We start from the raw sequence: 27,785 nt of genomic DNA on the forward strand, positions 1-27,785 counted from the left end.
TCATAATAATCCTGTGATGTAATTATTACTATTTTTCTTACCTTATGAGGAGAAAACTGATGACCAGATATCTGAAATAATTTGCTCAAGATCACACAGGGATAGAGTTTAATCCAGAATCCATGTCCTTTCAATTAAAGCACATTTCTAAAAGAAGACTAAATAGTTTTCAACAAGTTCAAGTGCTGAATTTTGTTTGTTTATTAGTCTTCTTTGTTTCGTGGAGGGTAATTTATTATTGTTGTACACAAACAACTAAGACATCATCTAATAGGCATTACATTTGTTTTATATGACTTCAAATACCCTTCTGTGTTCTTATCTGCAAATATTTTACATGTATACTTATAATTAGTATGCATGTATTTGTATATATAAAATTTTGTATGTTACATGCACATATAATATTTTATATTCCATTCTTTTCACACTGTTTCATATACACATTCCCATATACCAATTTAGTTTTGTACTAGGGACATTTAATGGATATATAAAGCATTTTGCTACACTGATACTCCATTAGCTGGCTTAGTTCAGGCCAGATTTAACATAGCATTCACCATTAGAAACATAAAATATATCTGTTTTACAGAAATAAAGTTACAGATGTAGAAAATAAACTTATGGTTACTGGGTGGGGGGGAGGGATAAATTGGAAGATTGGGATTGACACATACACACTACTATATATAAAATAAATAACCTATAAGGACCTGTATAGCACAGGGAACTCTACTCAGTACTCTGTAATGGCCTGTATGGGAAAAGAATCTAAAAAAGAGTGGATATATGTATATGTATAACAGATTCACTTTGCTGTACAGCAGAAACTAACACAACATTGTAAATCAACTATACCTCAATAATTTTTTTTAAATATCTGTTTTATCACAGGCAATACTGAATTTAATTCAGCAGTACATGGGGTCACACATCCTCTGTGATAATATTTTGAGGAATCAGATCATTAGTAAAACACAATGTTCACTGGTGAGAGAGGGGTCAGAAGACTCAGGGGTAAGGGAGGACAGTATGGGATTTTTCCTACCTGCATATTTTCTCTCATATCTATGGCTTCTCGTAAGGGATGAACTGCTATCTTAAAGATGTCATCTATGGTTTTAAGACCGATATTCCTGAGCATGGTATATTCTCGAACTTTCTTCCCCATTCTCACTGAAAGGCTGCGCTTCTGTGGCTTTCCTCCTCCACTTCTATTAGTTATTGCTATGTGGACAAAAAGAGTTACATGCTCCATGATGTCACCCACAAAGGAGCGGAGGGGAACATGCCGATATCCAGGCTGCAAACATTCAAATGGTATTGTATATTGCCCTATAAACTCATCCCCGATGTAGTCGTCGTCCAGAACCACAAAACGGATCATGGCCAGCTCAGGCAGGTTCACTTGAAACTCAAATGTCTCATCAAAAATAGGATTATCACTGTTTTGTTGTACAGTTTTAGTTCTTTGTTCTGAACAGTCGGCTGGAATTCCATGTATCTCTATACACACGTAGGGATCTATGACATCCCCTTTGGCACAAGCTCCCTTGGGCTTTGGGAAGTTCTGACCACTGATGATCTTAATATGAAGCACTAGAGGAGACACCCCAGGTACAATGCCCTTTGTATTTGCACTGAAGTAAGAAACTTCATCGCGCATGATAGACGGCCTTAGAACATAACCACATCCTCCATTTTGAAGAAACCAGCCTGTGTGAAGGTCCATCATTGGACCCGGAGTCTGGAAATTCATTGCCACAATCTGACAGCCACAATTCCAAAAGTCCTGTGGATTCAAGTTACTGGAATCGATTCTCATGGCACTTGGATAGATTCGTGATAAGAACTTCTTATTATAATTTACAAAATCCTCTGGGTATTCATTTGCAATTCGGCTGGCCTCTGTTTCACTAAATGAACAAATTTCCCAATAGTTTTGGCTTTTCATAGATAGTTCAAAATCCCTGTACTGAACAGATTTACAGATAGACACCAAGTCAGAGAGCTCCCTGCACAGCAAGATTTGTTTCTGCTCACCATTGTAATCTACTGACATCCTTCGAGACATTTCAGCTTCTTCATCTTCGTCTGTAACTTCTCCTTCTAAAACATCTGGATCAGAAGGCAATTTCTTTCCTTTCACAATGATCATTCTTTTTAATTTTTCTGGTGATGGGAGGTAGGATTCTGACGGCACAGGTGCTTCAGTATAGAGTTTACTGCCAAAGACCTTTTTCATCTGTTGAACCATTACCTTCTGCTGGGGTAGGGAGCAGTGATTCCCCAAGCAAAGAATGAGTGGGTACTCAGAAGCCACAAAGGCAAATTTATTTATCACCTCTATGACGCTTCGAAAGGAAACATGTGTTGTCATGTTATTTCGATTACAAAGGATTGGTTCATTGTCTGAACCATCATTTACATCAAGTTCAATGCTTCGACAGCCCATTTTCAAAGCTCTAACATACCCGTTAATGTCAGCCGGCCCCCTGAACTGGTCTTCTATGAGATAGGTGTTGTGAGAGGCATTGATGTAATAGTGAGATAATGGCTGGGTCATATCTTGGGCAACCTTTTTTTGTTCAGGATCAAAAATGTCGCATTCTGGTGACAACAAATACTGGGTAAAGCCATCAATTGCAAGAAACCCTTTCTGACGTCCCTCTTCAGAAAGCTCATATCTCCGAATGATGTCTAAGCACATGTCCTCGGTGATATGGGTGACTCCTTGCTCAGCTTCTAAAAAAAGCATGAGATCATTGGCATCCAAATACTCTTTGTTTTTACATATCTGTACAAGTAAGAAATACACTTCTGGCCTGGTGCAAAGTTCACAAAAAGCTTCACAAAACTCCTCTTCTGTCACTCGGGTGGTTAGCTTTTCTTTGCTCTTCTGGATTTCTTTAAACTTTAACCTGATCTTGGATTCCTTCAGGGTAGGGTTGAGTTGTTTTATTAACTCTACAGAGGTGTCTTCCAACATAATCCCATTCCCATCGATATCTGCTGCTTCAAACACCTTTTTCAACCACATAAACCTTGGTGTGTTCTGGTTGCCCTCCATAAAATCAAGGGGTTGCTTACTTCGAGAAACCAGATACCGTAACCCTGACACCCAGATGTTTGCTACATCTGCTGAATTGGCAACTAGGTCCAGAGACTCGTAGTTTTCCCCGTGGAGTATGGAAAAGGCACAGTCCTCACAAATCTGGTCAGCAAGGCCATTGTTTCTAAATGTTTCTGTGTTCTTCCCCAGTCGGATCTCTTTTATGGCAGAAATATCAAGCTTAGCTTTCTCAAGGTCTTTCTTGGAAGGTTCCCAGCGAAGAGCTTGGAGGTCTGTGTCCAGAGTGAAAAAACGGTTGTAAATGCGAGAATTTGGCCGTACTTTCTTCAGTTCACAGCCAGCTTGCATGAAGCTGATGCAGTCACTCGCGCTACTGATTTTCTTTTCTGATGGCATGCTGCTGAAAGACACGGTTTTCTTTCTTCCACCACATTTTTGGTTTGCAGGATCCTGTAAAGCAATTTGAAAATAATGAGTCAATTTCCTTTAGAAAATAGACAAATTCAATAACACTCTATGAGTGCCTCAGACTCCATTCAGCAATTATGATTATTTGGACAGGAGCTAGCCTAAATTTTACCTTTTCACTGTTTCAGAAAAGAGAAATTGCCAAGAAAATTGATATTATTAAGTTCAGGAAAAAAACTTATTCTTCCAATGCCTGTGTGTTCTTTGAAATAAAATCAAGTATTAAGTTAACTATAAATCACTCTTATTTGTTCATTAAAGTAGATTTCCTAAGATTCTCTACCTGTTGGTACTTTGACAACCTTGCTCATGTCCCTATAGATATATGGAAGAAATAAAGCTGGATTTCTTTAAAAAGCTTTCCTCATTTACACTTTGCAACAGTTTAATTTTTATACTTAAAACTAGTTCAAATGAAAGATTTTTACCTTAACATGCATTACATCAAAAAGGGCTTACAATATAGCTTAACTAAAAAAAAAAAAAAATCACTTTTTTTCCTCAAACTATTTTGAAGAATAAAGTCAACTTGAAAGTCAGATTGAGAGCTAACAATAGACAAATGACTCTCACTTGAGCAATTTTTCAGATATAGGTAAACAATTTAAATGAACATTATGATAGAGTTGCCATAGGATCCAGCAAAAGATGAAAACTCTAATTTGAAAAGATACATGCATCCCAATGTTCATAGCAGCACTATTTACAATAGCCAAGACACAGTAGCAACCTAAGTGTCCATAAACAGAAGATGTGATATATATACAATGGAATATTACTCAGCCATAAAAAAGAATGAAATGATGACATTTGTAGCAACATGGATGGACCTAGAGATTATCATACTAAGTGAAGTAAGTCAGAAAGAGAAAGACAAATACCATATGATATCCCTTATATGTGGAATCTAAAATATGATACAAATGAATCTATTTACAAAACAGAAACAGATTCACAGATGTAGAAAACAAACTTATGATTACCAAAGGGGAAAGGGAATGGGAGAGGGATAAATTAAGAGTTTGGGATTAACAGATACAAACTACCATATACAAAATAGATAAACAACAAGGTCCTACTGTATAGCACAGAGAACTATATTCAATCTCCTGTAATAAATCATTATGAAAAAGAATATATATATAATAATATATGTAATATATATCTGAATCACTTTTCTGTACACCAGAAACTAAGACAACACTGTAAATCAACTATACTTCAATAAAAAAATAAAAATAAATGAACATTATGAGATTCACACCTACATTTCAGTATAATGCTATTAGCAGCCACTGTGTAAAACTAAACAGAAATATGAATGGCTCCACTAAATTTTGAGGTTCTTCCAATGTGAATTAAATTTCGAAGCCTTTTGCCATAAGATTTCACAGGGAACACTTGCATCTTACCTTTTACCCATTTCTTTTAAGTATCCTTGTATCTTAGTCTCACAGAGTCCCAATTTCCTCAGCCCACTTGGCCCTTCCCTGAACAACAGTGCCAACAGGGCATCAAACTTCATCTGTGCAGGTTAGTGTATTTTAAGCAGGTGAATTTCTTGTGGCTATTTCCTTCTTGGGTGTGTCTAGGCCTTTTCACCTATTATCTTTTCTAAATTTCAGGTCCAGTCCTCTGAACACTCATAATCATAAGACAATGTATTTCATCTTAGTCCTAGACTATCCACTGTGTCTATCACTCTCAATTCATTTGCACTGAATATCTGAACAATGCCACTTAAAACTGGATTTTTCTTTATACTTTCTTCTGTTCAGACCATAGACTCAAACTCACAATGTTCCCAATCATATTATCAATTCAGATAATTCTCCCAGGAACAAATTTCCCAAAAGTACCTTAGTGCATGTTTAAAGTGCCCAATTTTATAAAGCATATCAAAGAGGCAGCAAAGTACAGAGAGCAAAAGGCATGGTCATTAGGGTAGAAATAACTAGTCTCCAGTTGGTATTATCCCACTCACTAGTGACCTTGGGTAAGTTACTTAGCCTCTCTGAATCTTAATTTCTGCTTTTAAGTAGGAACTAATAATCATTATATATAATAGAGCATTACTGTGAGACTCAAAAGAGAAAATGTTCATGAATATTCTTTGTAAGGTTAATCTTTTTGAAGGGAGAGGAACATTTCATCATACACCTGGTCTCTGTAGGACTTTCAGTAGGCACTGACCAGGATACTGGGGGTTATCCAGAAGTTGATACATTCCTGACCTATGAGCATTTAAGACAGATCTTCAGTGAAAAACTGAAAATGTTTAAAAACAGCCATATGATGTTATTATTTTAAACACTGAAAAGTGTAGCCAAAGTAGTCTAGGCTGTTTCCTTCAGGCATTCTTTTAAAACTGGTTAGAATTTCTCTTCTAAGGTGTCATTTAATTGCGGTCTTGCCTGTAAGAGTCTCCCTATCTTATGATTCAGAAAAAGGCAGGATGATTTATTATTCAATTGACTAAAACCTTACCTGTGAAAAAGATACAAAATTTGCTTTAGTTATAGGATGTAGGTGGGATGATTCATTAACTCAAATATATATCTGATCTTCAAGTGACAAAGATATAAATTACTAAATTTAGATTAGAGGATATTGTCTCTTGGTGCCCTGGCATTTAAGAACTTAGCCCCTGCTTTTCCAGAGAGTTGTTATTTTTAATTATCCCACAGTGGTCAATCTCCTCATCTTTAAGTTAAAAAACAACCATAAATCTTCAGCTGTTTATATGCAGATGCACTATTAGAACACATTTAAATTTGTCACAGCTCACATGCTCAGAAATATCAGATGTTTGTATGTATTTTTCCACACCATCAAGGCAAGAACCTAAAGGTATTGCCGAGATGGGATTAATCTAACAAGTAAAATACTGAAGGAAACTGTGAATTGTGATGGTAAATTAGACTGTGACTCAGCTTTTAAAGCTACTATTTCACTAGACTTTTAAGTATTGAGAGCTTTCACATTAAAAATTATTTTTATATAAGCAGATCATATTCCAAATAAGATGATTGTCAACAGAATTATAAAACCTCTAATAGTTTCTAACAAAGCTTAAATGGGAAATCAGTGTTCCTCTGAATGCATGTATATATTTCCTCTACCCTATGCATGGTATTATATGATCCTTCTCCATGGTCTAAGTGCCAATCTTGACTTCAGCCACTACTTTTTGACATTTTGACATCGCCTCATATCAAGACTTTTTCTCCTAGTAAGATAAGTCTTCAAGAAATAAATGTTTTGTTTTGTTTTGTTTTGCAGTACGCGGGCCTCTCACTGTTGCAGCCTCTCCCGTTGCGGAGCACAGGCTCCAGACACGCAGGCTCAGTGGCCATGGCTCACGGGCCCAGCCGCTCCGGAGCATGCGGGATCCCCCCGGACCGGGGCACGAACCCGCGTCCCCTGCATCGGCAGGCGGACCCTCAACCACTGCGCCACCAGGGAAGCCCCAAGAAATAAATGTTTTATATCTACCCTACAAAAGAATCCACCTGCCTCGTAATGCTTATTTCTTGCCTTGACATGCAACTTTTACATGATTATAAAACTTAACCTAAAATGCTTTAAAACTTGGAACCAGTGGAAAAGATAACAATCTTTAGGTTGTCGTCTCACAAAGGACAAAATCCAAAGTTATTACAAGCCCCCAAATGAGCAAATATATATACTTTATATATATAATATATAGAGAGAGCCATAGTACATATGAACAAATAGTTTGTTTGCTGTTGACTAGAGCCAAGATTACTTATATTCAAAATATGCTGGAAAAGTTTCAGGACTCTGATGTTTCTCTACGTCTGTTCTTTCAATGGTCAAGCTATGCATTAGCTCTGAAAAGCTGGCAGAAGGGGAGAAGGAAACTGTGTTAGAGTAGACGGGGACGACGGGCTACTCCAAGTCTCTTTCTGAGCTTCTTCACCACCAAGGCCTCTTTGCTGAGCCCTACACCCCTCTGTAGTTCCCTCAAGAAGATCTTAGCAGATTGATGGTGGGGAAGGAGTACTATTCTAATAAACAGACTGGGGGTATCTCCAACTGAAGAAAGTTAAAGTACTGGTTATAGATCTTCCTGGTGATAAATACACCGAAAAAAATTTGATGATGAAATAAGAGCACATCCATTGCAGCTATCTATATATTAGGAAGACAGGTACTTTGGGCACTTTCCAAGAGAAACCAAAGTTTGTTTTTAGTTCTGGCGTGCTCTTGCCAGTTTCTAGCTCATGAGATGATTGAATTGACGCCAGTGACCATAAGGTCATTATTATAAGGAGATTATTATAAGGTATGAGAACTTGACATTTCTTTCAAAGCTAAATTTCCTCACTCTGGAATGAAAAGAAGAGGCTAGAGTACAAATTCCTCCCCCTCAAAAAATTTTTTCTTAGAGCAGCTTACAAAATAAAAAGTATGAACAGCACATTGTGATGCCTCTACCCCCTAAATTAAAGCTTAGCCTCATATTCTAGTGGGGTCCAAAAATTAGTCAGGCATTGAGCTCAATTTTTTCTATTTCCAAACGTTTTGTGTTTAGGTTTCCAAATTATAATTTCACAAGAAGGGATCACATTTAATCAAGTTATATAATAAATAAACCAAACTGTGTTTATATGTTCTCTGAGCATTTCCAGATAACACCTTACATTTGGATCTACTGTCTTCTTAAATTAGTCAATACTCTACATGAAGGATTTAATCATCAGAATCAAGAAGAGTCTCATAAACTGGCAAAGCAATAGACAAATGTTTTAGTCTTTTATTAAAACAGTAGAAGACATTGATTTGTCTATGAACACTGTTTCTAATATATGCATATCAAAGATAATTTCTATCTAACCTCATGATATAAGGGTTGATGTCTAATCTTAAGAATAATTTCAAAATATTAGGGGAAAATGGTCAAATGTTCTAGTTTTTTTTTTAATTTTTCATTATTTTCTACAATACTGTTGCTTATACACTATTAGGAGTAGGGTACCAGTCATGATCACATGAGATTCCCACACAAGAGTAAAGGCTTTATAGCTCCCTAAACGTGTTTTATTAAACTAAAATTGGGGGAAAATGTTCAGATAAATTGAATTAATAAACCTGTTTCCATAAGTTCCCATTGGCATTTGCTCTCTGAGCCTAACAAGATAAGATATGCTGCAAGTTCCTTAACAAAACTCAGCAAACAAAATCATTTTTCGGGGCTTCCCTGGTGGTGCAGTGGTTGAGAGTCCGCCTGCCAATGCAGGGGACACGGGTTCGTGGCCCAGTCTGGGAAGATCCCACATGCCGTGGAGCGGCTGGGCCCGTGAGCCATGGTCACTGAGCCTGCGTGTCCTGAGCCTGTGCTCCACAGTGGGAGAGGCCACAACAGTGAGAGGCCCGTGTACCACAAAAAAAAAAAAAAAAAAAAAAAATCATTTTTCATCAGAACACACTCATAAGCCCCAGAGAGAACTCTGCTTATTCAATGAAAGCACAGTTTTGAGTCTCAATAATGAATTATTTCAATATAATAATTTCAAAAAAAGTGTACTAAAGCAGCACAAAAATGTGAATGTACCCAATGCCATAGAACTATACATCTAAAAATAGTTAAAATGGTAAACTTTATGTTATGCCTATTTTACCACAAAAAAAGAACATATTGAAGCATTGTACAAAACCTTAAGAGTAAAGGAAACATACCCAGGTTTCCCTACCTCTGACCTGATAAGCATGTTTAAACATCTAATTGTAATGTAATGTATTCCTTCCATGTTTTTTTTGGGGGGGGGGTAAGTTGTTATTAAGTGAATGATGATTCTTTGTTAAAACAGGACAAATTTACAAAAACTTTAAGAATGGCAATCAAAACACCAGGTGTAAAACTGTGATTAGAAAGAAACTTATTTCATAATACAGAAATCCAGCTACATAAATGCAGATACACTAAAGTGAAATTCGCTTTTCTTTTTTAGTAAAAGATGGGGGGAAACATTTATTTTTGAATAGTTCTCTTAAGAAAGTCTCCACATAAAAATGTAATAGACTATAACTAAAAGGCAAGCAAAAATATAGCACATAAATCTTATTTTCACCATAAGGAGCCTATCTTTTTTCTAATAGACAACCTATGAACTATAACTCTATACTAATAATATTCATTCTGGTTTTATGAACTTCCAAGCAAAATTCAGAAAAGGTTTAGTTGATACATGAAACCTTCAAAGGATTGTAGACAATATAATCTAGGACCCAAATGAGCCCCAACAATGGATGCTGAGAGGCCTTTGGTCTCCATTTTTCATTCATTCATTCAACAAACAATGATAGGTACCTACTTCATGCTAAGAACTAGCACATTTAAGAGTTTTGAAGAAACTGATAAAGTCTGACTTTTTCTTAAATAGATCAATTTGGATGCGCACTAGAAGGATGTGATATGGACAAAACTGAAGATGGTGCAGTAGGTAAGCAGCATTAAAGGAAAGAGACGGTGATGGCCTGAGGTAAATAGCTAATAAAAGGAAGGGTGAGAAATGGGAAGTATCAAGAAATAGGAGGTAAAATCAGAAGTTCTTGATTCAGTCTAGGATGACTCCTAGGTTTCTGGTTTGAATGAGGTGTGAATGGAAATATTGCTAAAAGAGAGGAAATATAAGGAGAGGTAAAGTTGAAAATGAAGTAAGTTTACTTCGGGTTATGGTGGATTATAGATGAGTATGGGCCATCTAGGTGAAGAGGCTGGGCAGAGGAGAAGACTTAAAGGAAAAAAAAAAAAAGGCTAAGGGGTAAGAGAACCAGGAGCATGAGTCTCACAGGAACCAAGGAGCAGATTTGAAGGAGCAAGTGTTAGAAAATAAGATGTTAAAGTGGCTTATTGGATTCAGTCATCAAGATATTTACTGGTAACTTTAATAAGAGAATGTCTTATGTTGCCTTCAAAATGGTGAGAATGGTGACAGGGGTGAGAGCCAAACTGCAGCCTGAAAATGATAAGTCAAGAGAAGGCTACCCTCACAATGATGGCTTTATTAACTTATATTGGTGATAGCTCAAGGAATGGAATCCAAGTCTAATGTACACATTAGATGTACGTAATGTGTGTCATATATACCTATATTTCAAGTATCGTGTCCAATGCGTCTATGCCCAAATCCACAACCGTGCCTGGCAGTTAGGCACTCTGGAAAAAACCCAGCCCCTGACACAAGGCCTAACTCTTCCCACAAAACTCCAGGAGTTGGGGATGGTGGTATCATCACTACATCTGTGGCCTTCAAGTTTCAAGTAAGGGAAGGTTGCAACTATAGAATTACACCATTTTTTCACATTGAAATTTCCAAAGTTATTCTCTCACAGTAAACTCAAATTACTTAATGCAAAGTCACAAACAGGTGGTGTCACTTACTTATGATGAGCACCATGTGACCCACCTGATGTCACTGTGTGGGACAGTGGGGGTGGAGGTTCTGATGGGCATTGCTGAGAAGTGGTTGAAGCCTGACCCAAGTTCTGTGAACCACGGGCTCTCCCTGGTGGCTCTCACTAAGCCTAGTTGGTAAGAAGCTGAATTTTCTTATTCATAAAGAAAGTGTTCATTCTCTACACCATCTTATAATTCAAGAGGATTAATTAAAGGCAATGTGTGAAGTTATTCATGCACATATCTCTCGCCAAGTTAAGTTTTATGTCTGTATTTAACATTACATTTAATTTATAAAAGGTGATTCATTTAATAAAATGCACTAAAGCCATCCCCTTTAGGAAACCCTCTCCACAGTGTACATGCCATGGTTGTGTTATGAAATTCACTGAATTATAGGAAGCCGGAGACCCTCTAAACATTCTTTTAAATGACATCTCCTAAATGACCCTCCTCACTTGAAAACAAAATTGTTGATTTTCTAAAGGCAAAGATGGAATAAAATATAGAAAGAGTCTGTTTCAGCGTGGGTTCTTAGTACCTTTGATTTGTTTTGTTTAACGGAGGAAGCTTTCTGCTGTGCTATATCTCACTGCAATCATTCACTCATTAGAATTCATTAAGACATTACTCTAAATAAAAGTGATTATCTCAAGTTCTTCTGCTGCATGGTTTCTACCCAGTTAGGGTTTTTCTGCAAGTATGATTCTCATCATGCATGTTCCATGCATTAGTTCAAAATACAGCATTCACTTATGCAAAGATTAACTGAACACATACTATGTGCTAGACACCATCCCAGTGATTAGTTCTTTAAAAATTATTAATCCCAACACTAATGGCACCTGGAATAAATGCTTTCTTTCCATCACACTTTTTATGCACAGGTTTTTATAACTGATGAAATTTGTAAGTAGAATAATGACAAAATCTTCAAATTTAATAAATCAAACAAAGCATATAATGAATGCTTCTAAATAAATAAAAACAGCTTTAAATATCATTGAGGATGTTTGAGAACCAAAACCACAAAGCGGCACAAGAGCTGGTGAGGTGATAGTTAAAAGGGAGTACTAGTAATTAAGTACAGTTAAGTTACATCTTTACCACTAGGGCATTTATCTAGATACTTAAAATTGGACAAGAAAAAAAATAAGCTTTGAAATGTTCAAAATCTATAAAGGTCTTAGTTAAAATAATTTAAAAATTATTGCCACTTAACAAGAAAACAAATATGGTTTTCACATGGAGCTACACTATAATTTTATGCCATGAGAAAAAATCTTAAATTACATAGCCCTACTTGTGACTCCATTATTCCTAGATGTGCTAGAAAGATCTTGCCACTAACAGTGTGGCTAGTAAGAGTTTGCTGCAGGAACCCAGAAGATGGCATCAGTGGGTTTAGTCACACCAAAGTCCTGTTGCCATGTTCTCATAGTAACTGCTAATAGACTGCAAAGCACATTATTAACCACAATAGTACTGGATTTTCAATAGGTTAACGTTTTTATAATGCCTCCTAAAATAACTGGAATAGCAAAATCAAGATTAAGGAGTCACATTCTGTCAGTTTCATTTTGCAACAAGAGGCTTCTTTATTCTCTAGAGCATAATGAGTGGCACAGACTAAAAAGGCTTTGGTTTGAAATTTTTAACAAAACTGGGAAGAAACCAACTCAAAGGAATGGTAAGAATAACAGTAAATCATACCAAAGTATCCTTTCTGGCTCACAATTTCAGGAACACTATATCCTGATTTATATATTTTAAATGTTATTTATGATGTTTGTTCAACAGTGGACTAAAGGTGAAGAATTACTTCTGCTTGAACTTTTTTCTATATACCTTCATCTCTGTGATTCATTCAAGAGGCAAAATCATAAACCTAATGAAAAATCTCTGACCTTTCATTGCAGATCAATGCTCATAGGTAAAATCAAAGACTATTCACCTGTTTGGAATTTTTTTCACCTGTACAGAAATTAAGTCCATATAGGTGAGGAGATCTGGCCACAGAGGAAACCAGGTCAATATTGACTTTGGAAGCCCGTGTCTCCAGACATCCGATCATTCTATTGTGCCATTGATTCTTGCCATTTCTGTTTTCCCCACAGAATGAGGGCACAAACCCTGCTATTGTTTATTGTGAAACCTCACTAACTGATGGACTTTCTATTTTCAACTCTTATTTCCCCGCAAGTCCACGAGCATAGATGTTCCTTTATAGTGTCAACTGCCTTCTTGGGAAAGGCTTCTCACTTAAATCTCACCAATCTCCTCTTGTATCCTTCACAGTCCACTACTTTGTATACAGTAGTGGTACAAGGTACATCAACACTCCCATTTTTCTAGTCAAAAACATGATGTTTTCAACTAATCCAATTGCTACATGAAATGCATGGTTTTGCTTATTGTAAGTCCCAGGAGAATACGTTACAGTACTGTGTCTTAGCAGCAGCAATATGAACAAAATGAAGTGGACACAAATAAAGGTCATCTGACAATTATTCAGTGGCTTCTGAAGAATGACATGCTGCTATCAATCCTATTCCTCTAAGACAGATGTCCACCTCACACTCAAAAGCATTTAAAATTTATCAGTAGCCTGTGCAACTCTCAGCAGAGGTGCCAAGAACCAAGTGGGCCTGGAGGCTGAGATATGATTCTGTCCTTCGTCACAAGACTCCCTACACAGCAGGCTCAGGAATCCTGGCTGAACTTATGCCAGAGACTACTTTGTTGTTTCTGGTGTGAGGATTAATCAGAGCTGCTCTTTATAGAAGGCAACATGTCATGGTCCCTATAAAAAGACAGTCTGTAATGAAGAATATGTAAATGTATGTCTTTATTTTTTTTAAAGATTTTTTTTGATGTAGACCATTTTTAAAGTCTTTATTGAATTTGTTACAATATTGCTTCCATTTTATGTTTTGGCTTTTTGGCCGTGAGGCATGTGGGATCTCAGCTCTCCGACCAAGGATTGACCCCACACCCCATGCATTGGAAGATGAAGTCTTAACCACTGGACCATCAGGGAAGTCCCAATGTATGCTTTTAATACCTATCTTGCTAACACATCTCTTTCAGTGTATTGTTGTAGAGATTAAATAGAATGCCCTAATTATTTCGTAGGTATAACTGTATAATTAACCCTTAATTAGGACATCCATCAGAAATTGATATATGATTAGGGAGGCGTTCAAACCTATGCATAATTTTATATTTTTTTCATTCCAACTAATCTTGCACATTTACTTAAACTACATTATCTGAAAAATTAAAATATCAATAGGAATGGAACGTTATTAAATATAGTTCATGTCAAAAATGTTCCTGAAAAATTTTTGCATTTTCTTTTGTGTGCTAAATAACCAGTTCACAGAATAGTTTCTGCTTCATTTTGACTTTTCAATTTTTAATGGTAATATTTACCATCAAATATGAGGCACCAATATATTATTTACATTGATTTCAGTCACTTTGGAATTTAAATGTATTCTCCAATCATCTAAATTTGAATAAAACATATTTAAAACTGAAAAGGAAATGCCCAATATGTTTCAACACTATGTGAGTTCTACCATTTGTTATCATAGGGTGTTATTGGAGCTGATTTTCAGAAACAGATGTGATTTATAAAAATAAAATCATGTAGAATTTGAAAGTTTCTAGGAGAGTAGATCTTAAAAGTTCTCATCACAAGAAAAACAAATTTTAAATATGTGTGGTGATAGATGTTAACTAAACTTATTCTGGTAATTATTTCACAATATATAAATATATCAGATTATTATGTTGTACACCTAAAATAAATACCATGTTATGTGTCAATTAAATCTCAATTTTAAAAAAGAAAATCATTCAGAGTTATATTAGCTTAAGTGGAAATAAGGCTATAGTCAGCCTTGCTACAGAGCATAAAGATGAATTAATGAAATAGAATTTGAAAATGGTCAAATTCCAGGAATTCATGATTTTCTGTGCAACATTTGTTAAGGACAAGACTTCAGACTATATACATCATTTATAAATTCCAATTGGAGTAAATATAATATATATAACTATTAGTGGTATTTCTTAGAGATAGAATCAGTGCCATTGTACTATATAGAAATAAACATTTTTAGGTTTCTCATTAAGAGAAAAAAAATCTTACAAGAGATTTAAAAACAATAAATTTACTTTATAAAAACATCTTGTAAATGTGTGTGACTTGGGACATGAAGATTAAATGTCAATTTTATAAAAGTATAATTCTATTGAAACCTAAAATACAATTCATTTGTAGTCTAAATCCATTTTTCTCTACACTCAGGGAAGTCTAGTCTACCACTTAATAAATAAATGTATATCTTAACTAATGGACCATTTCTTGCATTTGCATTAAGTTTTACAGATTCTAAAATTTATACTTAAGTTATTTTAAGCTTCCCAATTGAATATTTCTTCTGTAATAGATCCCTAAAAGCAATCTCTAAACTTTGTATAAGGTAGATCTCTGAATCACATATAAAATATAACGTCAATTCTCTGACCCAATGCAATGTAAAAACACATCCTTAATATTTTTTTTCTCTTATGATAATAATAGAATATGTGGCTTCAGTACTTGTTACCATAGAGATGTAAAATCTTTGACTCAAATAGCCAACTTGACTTGAAAATCAAGATGAATCTGATTAAAGGTTTCAAGTTTTATCCATAACTTCTGGAATGGGTTAGTAGCAACTAACACTTTAATCCTTACTGTATTACCTCTCTTTAACTGAATATCGGCATCTGTCCGTGTACAACAAACAGATGGCAGAACTCAGAGAATGTGTATTCTCAGCACAGAGCCTCATTTAGGGTGAAGGCTCCCTGATACCCAGTGAAGGCTCCCTGGTCAAAGCAGAAACAAATCTATTGTCTGAATTTAGAAAAATGTAAAAGGAAAGTATGTAAGGACTGTTTTTATTTGAGATAATAAAACTCAAAGTCCATAAACACCTTACTTATAGAAATTAGTGAAATAATTAAATTTCTTCTCCCCACAGCATTGGGTTGGGGGCTAATGGATTTTAGTGTCACGATCACCACCTACCTGTATGACTTTGCGACAGGCAAAAAGGTCTATATCTATTGCTCTTATTTATCAGAATAATGTAATAATTTCTGCCTAATTCATACAGCTATCTCAAGGATCAAAGGACATAAAGCATGCTAAATCACTTTGAAAAGCATAAAACTCCAAAACAGTGAATTGTAGATCCATCTTACTTATTAATATAAGTAAATATGGCAATATATTAAAAGAGTAATCAATTTTTCAAAAAGTCAGGTTTATTCCAGGGATATAAGAATGTATCAGCATTAAGCAAGCCATCAATGTAATTCAATAAATAAATAGATTAAAAGAGAAAAACAATATGATCCTACCTATAAATTCCTCAAAGTCAATAAACATTAATTCCAAAGAAAATGCTCAATAAACCGAGAAAAGAAGATAACTTCCTTCACATGATCAAAATCCTATTTCAGAATCCTAAAGGAAACATCATACCAACTGGTAAAGATTTAGAAGAATTCCCATTAAAATAAAAAAATGGAAACAAAAGGCTACTATATTACTCTATATTTTAACATAATTCTGGGTACTTAAGCCAAAGCAATAAGGCAAGGATAAGAAATTAAGCATAAAATATTGTAAAGAAGGTGAAAGATCATGACTAGTTGCAAAGAAGATAATTATTTACCTAGAAAATTCAAAATGATCCACTGAAAATTATTAGAAATAATAAAACTGATGGTGGGAAAATAAAATATTAATGTAAAAAAATTAATAGCTGTCTTATACAATAAACTGCTTCTAAATGTAATGGCAGGGGTGCGTAGAAGTGAGAGGAACACATTCAAATTAACAACAGATATTGTAAACAAGCCAAGAATAAACTTAACAAGATATGTGCAAAAATTATATATAGAGTTTTATTTCATTTAAAGTTGAAAAAGAAGGATCAAATAAATGAAAACATAAAAGTTGCTGGAAAGATAATATTAGTAAAACTCAAATTCTCCACTAAGCGGTAGACAAATACAATAAAATTCTGATGAAAAGCCCGGTGGGATTGTTTCAAGGGGTGGGGTGGAAGTGGCATTTCAAATAACGAAGGAAACAATATATTATTCAATTATTAGTGTTGAAAAATTCACTATTCATTTGAACAAAAAATATAAGTAGATTTCTGTTTCATGTCAGGCCAAAAAATTATTTTAGATGGATTAAAGATGTAATAAAACATGGAAGTACTAGAAAAGATGTAACCATATATTTCTATAGTTTTGGGGTGTGGAAGATCTCTTCTTAACAAATAAATCAAGGCCACAAGCCATAGAGGAAAAGACTGATGGAAATGAGCACATAAAAACTTAAAACTTTGTCCAAATTTTTTTAAAAATCTCAAACTGAAAAATATTTGATATATATTTCTTGATTTATAAAAAGTGTTCACAAACTAATTTTGGAAAACACAAATTCACAAAATTATACAACTGCTTCAAAATTAATGAAAAGGTGCTCAAACTCAAATACTTATAGGTACTATAAACACACAAATAAAATTATTACTTTTGCATATCAAATTACCAAAGGTTAAAAAATGTGAGGTTATGGGGAAGTGGGAATTTTGTTAAATATAAAATGGTACAACTTTTTCAGAAGGCAATGTGATAATACGTTTTAAAATGTTAAAGATCTGTCTACTTTGATCCAGCAATATCATTTTTGAGACTTTATCTTAAGGAAATATTTGAACAAATGGGCAAAGATATAAGTACATGGCAGGGACTTCCCTGGCAGTCCAGTGGTTAAGACTTTGCCTTCCAAGCCAGGCGGTATGGGTTCGATCCCTGGTCGGGGAGCTAAGATCCCACATGTCTCACGTCCAAAAAACCAAAACATAAAACAAAAGCAATATTGTAACAAATTCAATAAAGACTTTTAAAATGGTCCACATTAAAAAAAAAAAGAGTAAGTGGCAGTTCAGTGCTACTCTGTCAGTAATATTTAAAAAATTAGAAATAAACTAATAAACTAAACACTTATCCTCAGTAAGGACTGGCAAAATAAATTATGGTACATTCATGCAAAAAGACTCTGTGAAGTTCTTATAATGGATGACATAGATCTATAAATCTTAAACCTTATAAATCTTATAATCTGTGTATGTGTGTGTGTATATGTGTCCTTAAAAAATAGATAATATAGGGCTTCCCTGGTGGCGCAGTGGTTGAGAGTCCGCCTGCCGATGCAGGGGACACGGGTTCGTGCCCCGATCCCGGAAGATCCCACATGCCGCGGAGCGGCTGGGCCCGCGAGCCATGGCCGCGGAGCCTGTGTGTCCGGAGCCTGTGCTCCGCAACGGGAGAGGCCACAGCAGTGAGAGGCCCGCGTACAGCAAAAAAAAAAAGAAAAAAATAGATAATATAAAAGACTACATATTATGAGACCTCATCATTTATATATAACAAATCTGGAAGGATATATTCCAACTGGTAATAGTGGTTATTTCTAGGGGAAAAGAAGCAGAATTATGAAATTAGTTTTCTCTGTTTTGCTCAAATTACTTAAAATTAACATATATTAGTATATATTATGAGAAAACATATTAAAGATATTTCCATATCATTAGTTCCATAATTACCTCATTAGTTATCTGAAAGTTGCAGTTTATAGAGATAATAATATATATCTTTAAAGACTTACTTGAGGCATAAAGTACATTAGCTTATTTTATTAAAATAATATTTTAAAATATTAAAATAACCAATGTTATTTTAGTTAAATACAAAACTTTAAACATTTACTATTCTTGGGACAGGTCAATGCATCTCTATTACAGTATGACAAAATATCCCCTAAATATCATAAGTCTTTGATTTGGAAATTATTTTAGACTCTTACACTTTAGAATTATTGACTTTAATTAGCTTGGTGTAAAGAATGTCCAAAGCACAATTCAGTTTTGTAGTGTATCTGTAAAATTAACCTTATGAGTACTTAAACTATCAATTTAAATGAAAATGTAGAGTATATCTCCTTTTGAATCAAACTTTTGCTACCTCTAAGCTTTGAGGATATAAGCAGATGAATGGTCCCAGAGGAAGAAAGGGAGATTAAACTCAGATTTCCTGACTAGTTGTTTAAATCAATTTGATTTCAATTAAATGCACTCCACTGATAATGAGATTTAAATCTGCTGTATTAAATTAGGACTTAAATATGCTTCAGAGAAATTGGATTCAGTAAGAATTCCATATAGGTTACAAGAACTTTAATCTTTCAGAGAACACATCCTAATTATCAAGAGTTCAACAATTTTCATTAAATAAAAAGTGTAGCCTTAAAAGTTCTTTCTCTGGTAGCCTTGGCCTAATCCTCTATTTTCATGTCCAGATATGGATCCCAAATTTGCCTTTGTGTTCTGTTCTCAACACACTCCCAAGTCTTTCTTTGGAAAACATATTGTACTGCCCAAAAAGTGTCTTTCATTGTCTCCTAATCCACATTTCTTTATTGCTTTAATTATAGCTATAGAGTCCCTTCTTTAACAGAGGTTTCTTATCTAAACTCAACTAATCCCAATTCACAAAGTGGTTTTTGTCCATCTTTGCCACTTAGAACACTCTTCTACCAATTATTCTTAACTCTCTACATGTAACTTGTGAATCTTAGGAAATTTAACTAATGAACCCAATATTCTACCTTGAATGTTACTTAAAATAGCAAATATTTTTCTGAATCATTTTTACACTTTCAGGAAAAATAAAATACACTAAATCTGCTCAATTACCACCAGGATGGTTGCCTCACGAGAATATAATCTGCAGTATGAAAATATAATCATAAGAAACAATAAGCAGTGTAACTAGAATAAAAATGCTCTCATATCCCTTGTAAATCTGAGCCAAATTCAGTTGAGATACTAACAGTCAATTACAGTTCATATTCCTAAGCATTGGCTCACTGTTTTAAAAAACTGCCAGGTGGCTTGCTTTCTTGGCACTGAGAGAAGTTTACAAAACCTTATGAAATTTGAGATAGACTTGCTCATCTTAGCAGTTTTAAAAATGGGATGAACATCATAGCCTTTTATAGGCCTATAAATTAACACATACTGATCTCTAGGCTATCAATTTGTCTGAACACAAAGATATTTAAAACACAACTTGAATTGTGGGGGCTTTTTTGTTGTTATATAAGGTCATTAGTTTTACTAAAAAGCTTTGAATTCCCATTTGTTGATGAAACTGACTGGCACACCCCTGAGAGGCTAAACTTCTAATACATCTACTAATGTTCTCTGAAAAGGATAAGATATTTTATCCCAGGGAGTGTGAATCCCATGGTGAAGAAATAAAAGAAAAATATTCACATTACGGATTCTTCTTTAGTACTTAATCATAAAAGGATCATGTGCAGCATGGCTTCCAAGCCATGCTGGGTCGGTTAAATTAAAGTTGTTTCAAAATAATGTTTCATCTCTTAGATTTCATTTCTAATGTCAGTAAAAAACATTGAAGTCATGTATTACTATAAAACTGGTAGAACGACAGAAGTAAAATACTTAATGAAACCATTTATAATCTATAACCCTTTTCTTAAAACAGCATTTCTAGTAAACACTTCACAATGAAAAGGCATAGTAATTTACAAATAGCTTAGAGATTAATCTCTGATTAATCTCTTAGAAAAAGAGACTTGACACCACAACATATTTAAATTTAATTAGTAGTACTATCAGGAAAGCCTGTAAAGAATTAAAAAGTAGATCCATAATGAATTCACTACATTTACTTTCATATTATCATCACTAGGTGGTTTCTTAATAGTAATTTTTTAAACTGAAAGAGAGTGACAGCTAGTCCTACTCTGAGATTAACTAAATTCATTATTCGTTTAACAACCTCCAAGTAAAATCACTTTATATTCATAAATGAAAATCAAAATAAGGAGAGTAAGAGCATCTCACATTTTTAAGACGTTTTATACTTTTCAAAGGGCTTCCACATTTGCTTTCTCATGAAATCGCCACAAAATTTTAAAGGTGAGAAAATCCAAGATACAAAAGGACTGAATGACTTGCCAAAAACATGTAAATCAGTGGCAGAGTTGAACTCCAAACCAGATAGTCCTATTCCTGATTGATTTCTTTTCTATAAGCTCACATTACCTCTGCATTTTACTGCTCTACTTTTCTGCGTATTTTCTCACCCCTTCACCGTGGTAAGGAATGCAAGTTTTACAACTCTAGCTATTTTCTCTCACCCAATATTGAATAAAGGGGACTGTCACTTTACTAGTTATCTCCTCCCAACTGTGCTATTTTACTTGGCAAAAATGCCCCTCAAGAAGAAAGACCACAAAAAGAGGATACAGTATGGAAGATAATTTTGAAATATTTTAAATTCTTTCAACATAAATTTATGGAGCCCCAATTTAGTGCAGGCACTCATCTAGGTGAGTAGTTAGGCACTCAGCTTGGTAATAGGTGTATCATAATGTCACTTGTAGTAGAAAGATATGTTAAAGAATAATCTCATAAACATATTATTAAAAATTATAATAAATGCTCTGAAAGAAAGTATTTTAGGTACAGGGGCTAACTTAGATTGGAGTGAGGTCCTACAAGTCCCCTGAGGAACTGGCATTTAAACTAGGGAAATTGCCAGGCAAATAGAGTGGGAAGAATATTCTATGCAGAAGAAATAACATGGGAAGATCTTAAGGTAACTACAGTAATGCAGACCAGTGTAGCAAATGAGAGAAGAGGGGGGAAAAATGAAGCTGGAGGGGCAGGCAGAAGGCAAATCAGATGAGGCTGTGAAAGCCATTTCTGAAAAAATCTGGAGTTTATTCCATTGAGATTTTAAGCCAGAAAGGTGAAAGTTCATACATTAAAAATATCTCTAGCTGCTGGATAACGAATCTGGGGATACAGAACTATTAAGGGAATGATCCCTTAGATGGTGATTGCAGGAGATCCAAGTATACTAAATGGGGTGGGAATAAGAGAGAAGTGGGTTTTTTGAGGACTTACTGGAACTGAAATGGGAAATGGGGAAAGGAAGAAGGGACTACCACAAATGACCCCCAGATCTCTGATTTGAGCAGTAGAGGGATTGGAGGAGCCATTTGTAGAAATAAAAAAAGCAGATTTGTGAGTGGCTCTGGAGGTGTTGAGAATGCAGTTGCAAAAAGAGAACTAGACCTCAGGATAGAAATGTGGTTTCAACATAAATTTGGGAATTGGGGACTGTCAAGTTAGTTGTGGTATCTGAAGCCATAGAACTGGATGAAATAACTTAAGCAAAAAAAGACAAAATAAAAAGAGAAGCATATCTAGCACTGACCTTTGGGAAAGTATATTTTGAGATCAGTTACAAAGGAGATGGATAATGAAAGCCAAAGCAGTAGGAGGAAGCCAGAAGAGTATGTTGTCATGACAGCCAAGAAAAGAGAACATTGCAAGAAGGAAGGGGTGGTCAGCTGTGGTGAATGCTAGTAAGAAGTCTAGTAAGATGAAAAGAGATGTCCAGGGACTTCCCTGGTGGCGCAGTGGTTAAGAATCCACCTGCTAATGCGGGGGACACGGGTTTGAGCCCTGGTCCAGGGAGATCCCACATGCCGCGGAGCAACTAAGCCCCTGCACCACAACTACTGAGCCTGTGCTCTAGAGGCCACGTGCCACAACTACTGAAACCCGCACGCCTAGGGCCCATGCTCTGCAGCAAGAGAAGCCACCACAATGAAAAGCCTGCACACCGCAGCGAAGAGTAGCCCCCACTCGCCGCAACTAGAGAAAGCCCACATGCAGCAACGAAGACCCAACACAGCCATAAATAAATAAATAAATAAATAAATAAATAAATAAATGTTAAAAAAAAAGAAAAGAGATGTCCACTAGATTTGATAACACGAATGTTATTGGTGGTCTTAGAATGAGCAGTGTGAGCGGAGTGGTGAAGCAGTGGATATAGAGAATAGAAAGCAGTAGATTGAAGAATTAATGTGTAGAGAACACAAAAGTTTGGCTGAGGAAGGGAGTTGAGAGAAAGAGCAATGGCTGGAGAGAGATATGAATCAAAGGGGTTTTAAATTTGTTTTTGCTATTGTACCGAAGGGAAAGAAAGAGAGAGCAATTGAAGCTAAGGACAATGGGATGTGGGGAGGATAACTGAGAAGAGAGATAGAAAGAGATCCAGGGCTCATATGGAGAAAATAGTTTTAATAATAGAAATTATAGCAGGAAAGAAAAAGAGGATGAGTGCAGAAATACTAGATGAGAGGGATAAGTGGTGGTAAAATAAGGGAAGTCCCACCTGGTGCCTCTATTTTATCTCTAAAGAATAAGGTAAAGTCATTTGTTGAGGATAGAGAAGGAGGTAAGGAAAATCAGAGGTCTGACAAGGGCGGAAACAGTCTTGGGTTGTTTTTGCTGGCTCGTCCTCCATTCACCCTCCTATTCCTCAGGGAATCACCTTTCCCCACCCACAGTCTATGGTCTAGAGATGGAACTGATGCTCTACTCCCTTCCCCTTCAACCTAGATCCTGGGGGTGGTCTTGCCCAAGTCTGCTGAAGCATTCACCACTCTTGCATTAATCATTGTTTCAACCCATCGCAGAACTTTTGATGAAACCACTGGGAAAAAAGAAGCCCCAGGGAAAGAAGCACACTTTTTCCTCTAGGGCTCCTAACATGGGGGGATGTAAGTCTGGAACTACTGGCACCCAACTTTATCTCACCTGGGAAGAAAACCTGAGGAACACAGAACTAAAAGGTAGAAAGAAAAAAAGCTCCTGATAACTTTTTCTTGCTCTGGATTCAGCTAGATACTCCCAGACATCAGGATCTGAGCCAATATCCCTCTCTGCTTGAGAGAATATGAGTATATGATTTAGGTAATATTAATCCCTGTGGCAAGTCAGAGAATAACTTACTAGAAAACTGATTGTCAGGCATTGTTGAGGTTCGATTTGGCTTCTAGTTGTCATGAATTTGTGGTGAAATCAGTAACCTTAGGATTTCCACTAGATAAATGAAATTCTTTGAAATTTTCAGTCATAATACCTAACACTTTGATATTTAATGTAATTAGCAACTTGATATAATCACTACTATTATGTGATAAACAAGTTTTTAAAAACAAAAGTAATATAAGAGAATGAGAAGGCAAGCTAAAGAGTGGGAGAAAATATTTGCAAAAGACACATTTGAAATAGGGCTGTTATCCAAAATACACAAAGAACACTTCAAAGTCAACAAACAACCCTAAGAAAACAAACAGCCCTATTAAAAAATGGACCAAAGACCTTCACAGACATCTCATCAAAGAAGATATACAGATGAAAAGTAAGATGTTTCACATTATATATCATCAGGAAAATGCAAATTAAAACAGCAATGAGATAACACAACACACCAATTAGAATGGCCAAAATGCAGAATACTGACAACACCAAATGCTGACAAGGATGTGGAGCAACAGGAGCTCTCACTCATTGCTGGTGGAATGCGAAATGGTACAACTACTTTGGAAGACAGTTTGATGGTTTCTTAAAAAGCTAAGCATAATCTTACCATGTGATCCAGCAATTGCACTCCTTGGTATTTATCCAAAGGAGCTGAAAATTTATATCTAAACAAAAACCTACACATGAATGTTTACATTAGCTTTATTCATAGTTGCCCAAGTTTGGAAGCAACCAAGATATCCTTCAGTAGGTGAATAGATAAATAAACTGTGATACATCCAGACAATGGGATATTATTCAGTGCTAAAAAGAAATGAGCTATTAGGCCATGAAAAGACATGGAGGAACCTGAAATGCATATTACTAAGTGAAAGAAGTCAATGTGAAAACACTCCATACTGTATGATTCCAACTATATGACATTCTGGAAAAGGCAAATTATGAAAACAGTAAAAAGATCAGTGGTTCTCAGGGGTTGGGGTTGGGGAAGGGATGAATAGACAGAGCATCTTTTAGGGAAGTGTTTAGGGAAGTGAAAATACTCTGGATGATACTATAACAGTGTATACATGTCATTATACATTTGTCCAAACCCATAGAATGTATAACACCAAGAGTGAACCCTAAGGTAAACTCTGGACTTTAAACTCTGGACTTTGAGTGATAATGATGTGTCAATGTAGGTTTATAGATTGTGACATATATACGACTCTGGTGAGGGATGTTGGTAATGGAGGAGGCTGTACGTGTATGGGGGCAAGGGGTATATGGGAAATCATTGTACATTCCTTTTAATTTTATTGTGTAACAGTCTTTCCCTTGTCTAAGGTTTAAATTAAAGGCATTCAGGGGCTTCCCTGGTGGCACAGTGATTAAGAATCTGCCTGCCAGTGCAGGGAACACAGGTTCGAGCCCTGGTCCGGGAAGATCTCACATGCCGCAGAGCAACTAAGACCGTGTGCCACAACTACTGAGCCTGTGCTCTAGAGCCCATGAGCCACAACTATTGAAGCCCTCGCACTACTAGAGCCCGTGCTCCGCAACAAGAGAAGACACTGCTATGAGAGTAGCCCCCACTCACTGCAACTAGAGAAAGCCCACATGCAGCAATGAAGACCCAAAGCAGTCATAAATAAATAAAATTTTAAAAAATAAAATAAAATATAAAGACATTAGCTTAAGTGTAAAAAGGATGTAACATAAGATCACTCAGTGTCTTAACAACATCTAAACTGGAAAAAGATGAATTAAGAGGATGGCTTTCTTCTACATTTGTATCCAAGATGAGTCAGAGATAGATATTTGCCTGCAGTTTAACCAAGGGAAAACAGGCCCTATAAATTCTATTAAATTATTTAACAGCCACAAACAGATGCAATAATTCATTGTCAGTGAAACAAATAATTTTCTCTCTTCTCTCTCAATGCCAATAAAGCAAACATTCACAGGTGCTCAATCAGCATCCTTGCATAAAGCCAAACAATACAACCCTTTTATGAATGACAAAGGAAACACAAACAGGGTGACAAGATAATGAGTCATTCACAAGGCAGATATTTGGAGAAGTTTTTTTTAAAAAAAACCAGTCTGAAGAATATGGGAAAAAAATTTTTTACCAAGATTCTAAACATAAAAGTCATTTCACTGAATTGACATTTATCAAGCAATTATTGGAGAGAATTCTGTAAGGAAAAGATTATCAAGATTTGAAATAGCTTTTTCTGACTTTCTTATTCATGTGGACTGGAAAAGTGATTCGTCTTACCAATCCTGGTTTGAGAGTATGCTCGGACTAAAGTCATTTTCTAAACTGAAGAAAGAAGTTTTCTAAAGAAGTTTCCTGTAAAGGTTTTCTGGCAAGGTGATACCTAAACCAATCCAGAGGGGACTACCACAGAAGATGCAAAATTTCTTTCTATACTAGTCTTACGTCCTAAAAATTGTTCCTCATTCCTTCAAATGATGAGAGAGTGCTTCTCTCTGTTCTAATCTTAGAGGATTTTGAGCATTCCACTATTCCCACAGTGCAGGGTGTATATAATATGTGCGTGTGCATCTGCATTCTTAAAGAAGAAATCTTTGCTGCCTCCCTCCAGTCTTCTATGTTGCATTTCTAGTTCCTAGTCTTGTGTTTTCTTGCTATCACTATGTTTTTTTGCCCCCTGATGTGGGGGCTTCTGTGGAGCTCTGTTAATTCACATCCATAGGCAAATCTATCCATCTAAATTATGCTACTGATCATGCCAAATATCCTCCAGGTGGGTAGACTAGAGGGGAAACAATGTTTCAGTGTTTTCTGTGTGTCATAGAGAAACTGGTGTTTGTCTCTGGGCCAGAAAGAAATCTGCCCAGCCCATTAATGATTCTGACTCCATAATCTTCCCCATACCAGACAGTCCCCTGCAATTATTTTTCCAACAATTCACATGCCTGAGGACAAATGGGTGTGCTTTGGTCTGCAAAGCATAAAGACTTTCATTCAGTCTTTGCTTCAAATTAGTTACAATGTTACAGAAGAAAGCACAGTCTTAAATGAGTCACCAATAATAATTAATATAATTTTGGTATATTTTGTCAAGACTAAGATAGTACTCTCCTTTTGGCTCAGGAAACAAATTTTGTTTAAATTTTCTAACATAAGACTATGAAAATGATGAGGTTGGCAGAATCAATAGCTTCCTAGATTTTGTAGTCAAATCTGTCCTCAAGAAAATGGAAATTACTAGATTATAAATAATGGAATTCCTAAGATAAAAAGTAAACCTAAATTTTAAAATTTTAGTTACAATATTTTAATTGTGGCTAAGTCTTAAATTGTGGCTAAGTCATGAAATAGAGAGTAAACATAGAAAGTTCACAGTTATTTGCACTGGTAATATGGACAAAATCTATTAATTAATTAATCCTAAAAGAGGATTAAAATGGACAATTTTTTTAAGTTGCAAACTAACCTCTAAATCATCAAATTAAGGAACTCAGTCTTCTGGTTAAAGCAGAAAACTCTAGTCAGGAAATCTAAATTATAAGCTAGCTGTAATGAGCCAGAATAATGTGAACAAACTTAAATATAAGGTACTGTAATGGAAGTTCGCAAAGATAAGGATTTTGTTTTTGTTTTGATCATTGCTCCATCTTTAGCATCTAGTATTATTATTATTTTTTTTTTTTAGAAGATGTTGAGAGTAGGAGTTTATTAATTAATTTATTTATTTTTGCTGTGTTGGGTCTTCGTTTCTATGCGAGGGCTTCCTCCAGTTGTGGCAAGTGGGGGCCACTCTTCATCGCGGTGCGCGGGCCTCTC

General features: G+C 35.6%; 1 protein-coding gene across 1 annotated transcript in view; it reads right to left on the reverse strand.

Annotated features, from left to right (window-relative positions):
• Window positions 1-27,785, reverse strand: part of PLCL1 (phospholipase C like 1 (inactive)) — a 355,718-nt gene that overhangs the window by 68,764 nt on the left and 259,169 nt on the right. Inside the window, exon 2 of the mRNA XM_060106925.1 lies at window positions 1,052-3,526. Coding sequence (XP_059962908.1) covers window positions 1,052-3,526 — 2,475 coding nt within the window. The remainder of the gene's footprint in view (window positions 1-1,051; window positions 3,527-27,785) is intronic.

The sequence above is a fragment of the Mesoplodon densirostris genome, chromosome 8 (assembly GCF_025265405.1).
Source record: "Mesoplodon densirostris isolate mMesDen1 chromosome 8, mMesDen1 primary haplotype, whole genome shotgun sequence".
Classification (NCBI taxonomy): Eukaryota; Metazoa; Chordata; class Mammalia; order Artiodactyla; family Ziphiidae; genus Mesoplodon; species Mesoplodon densirostris.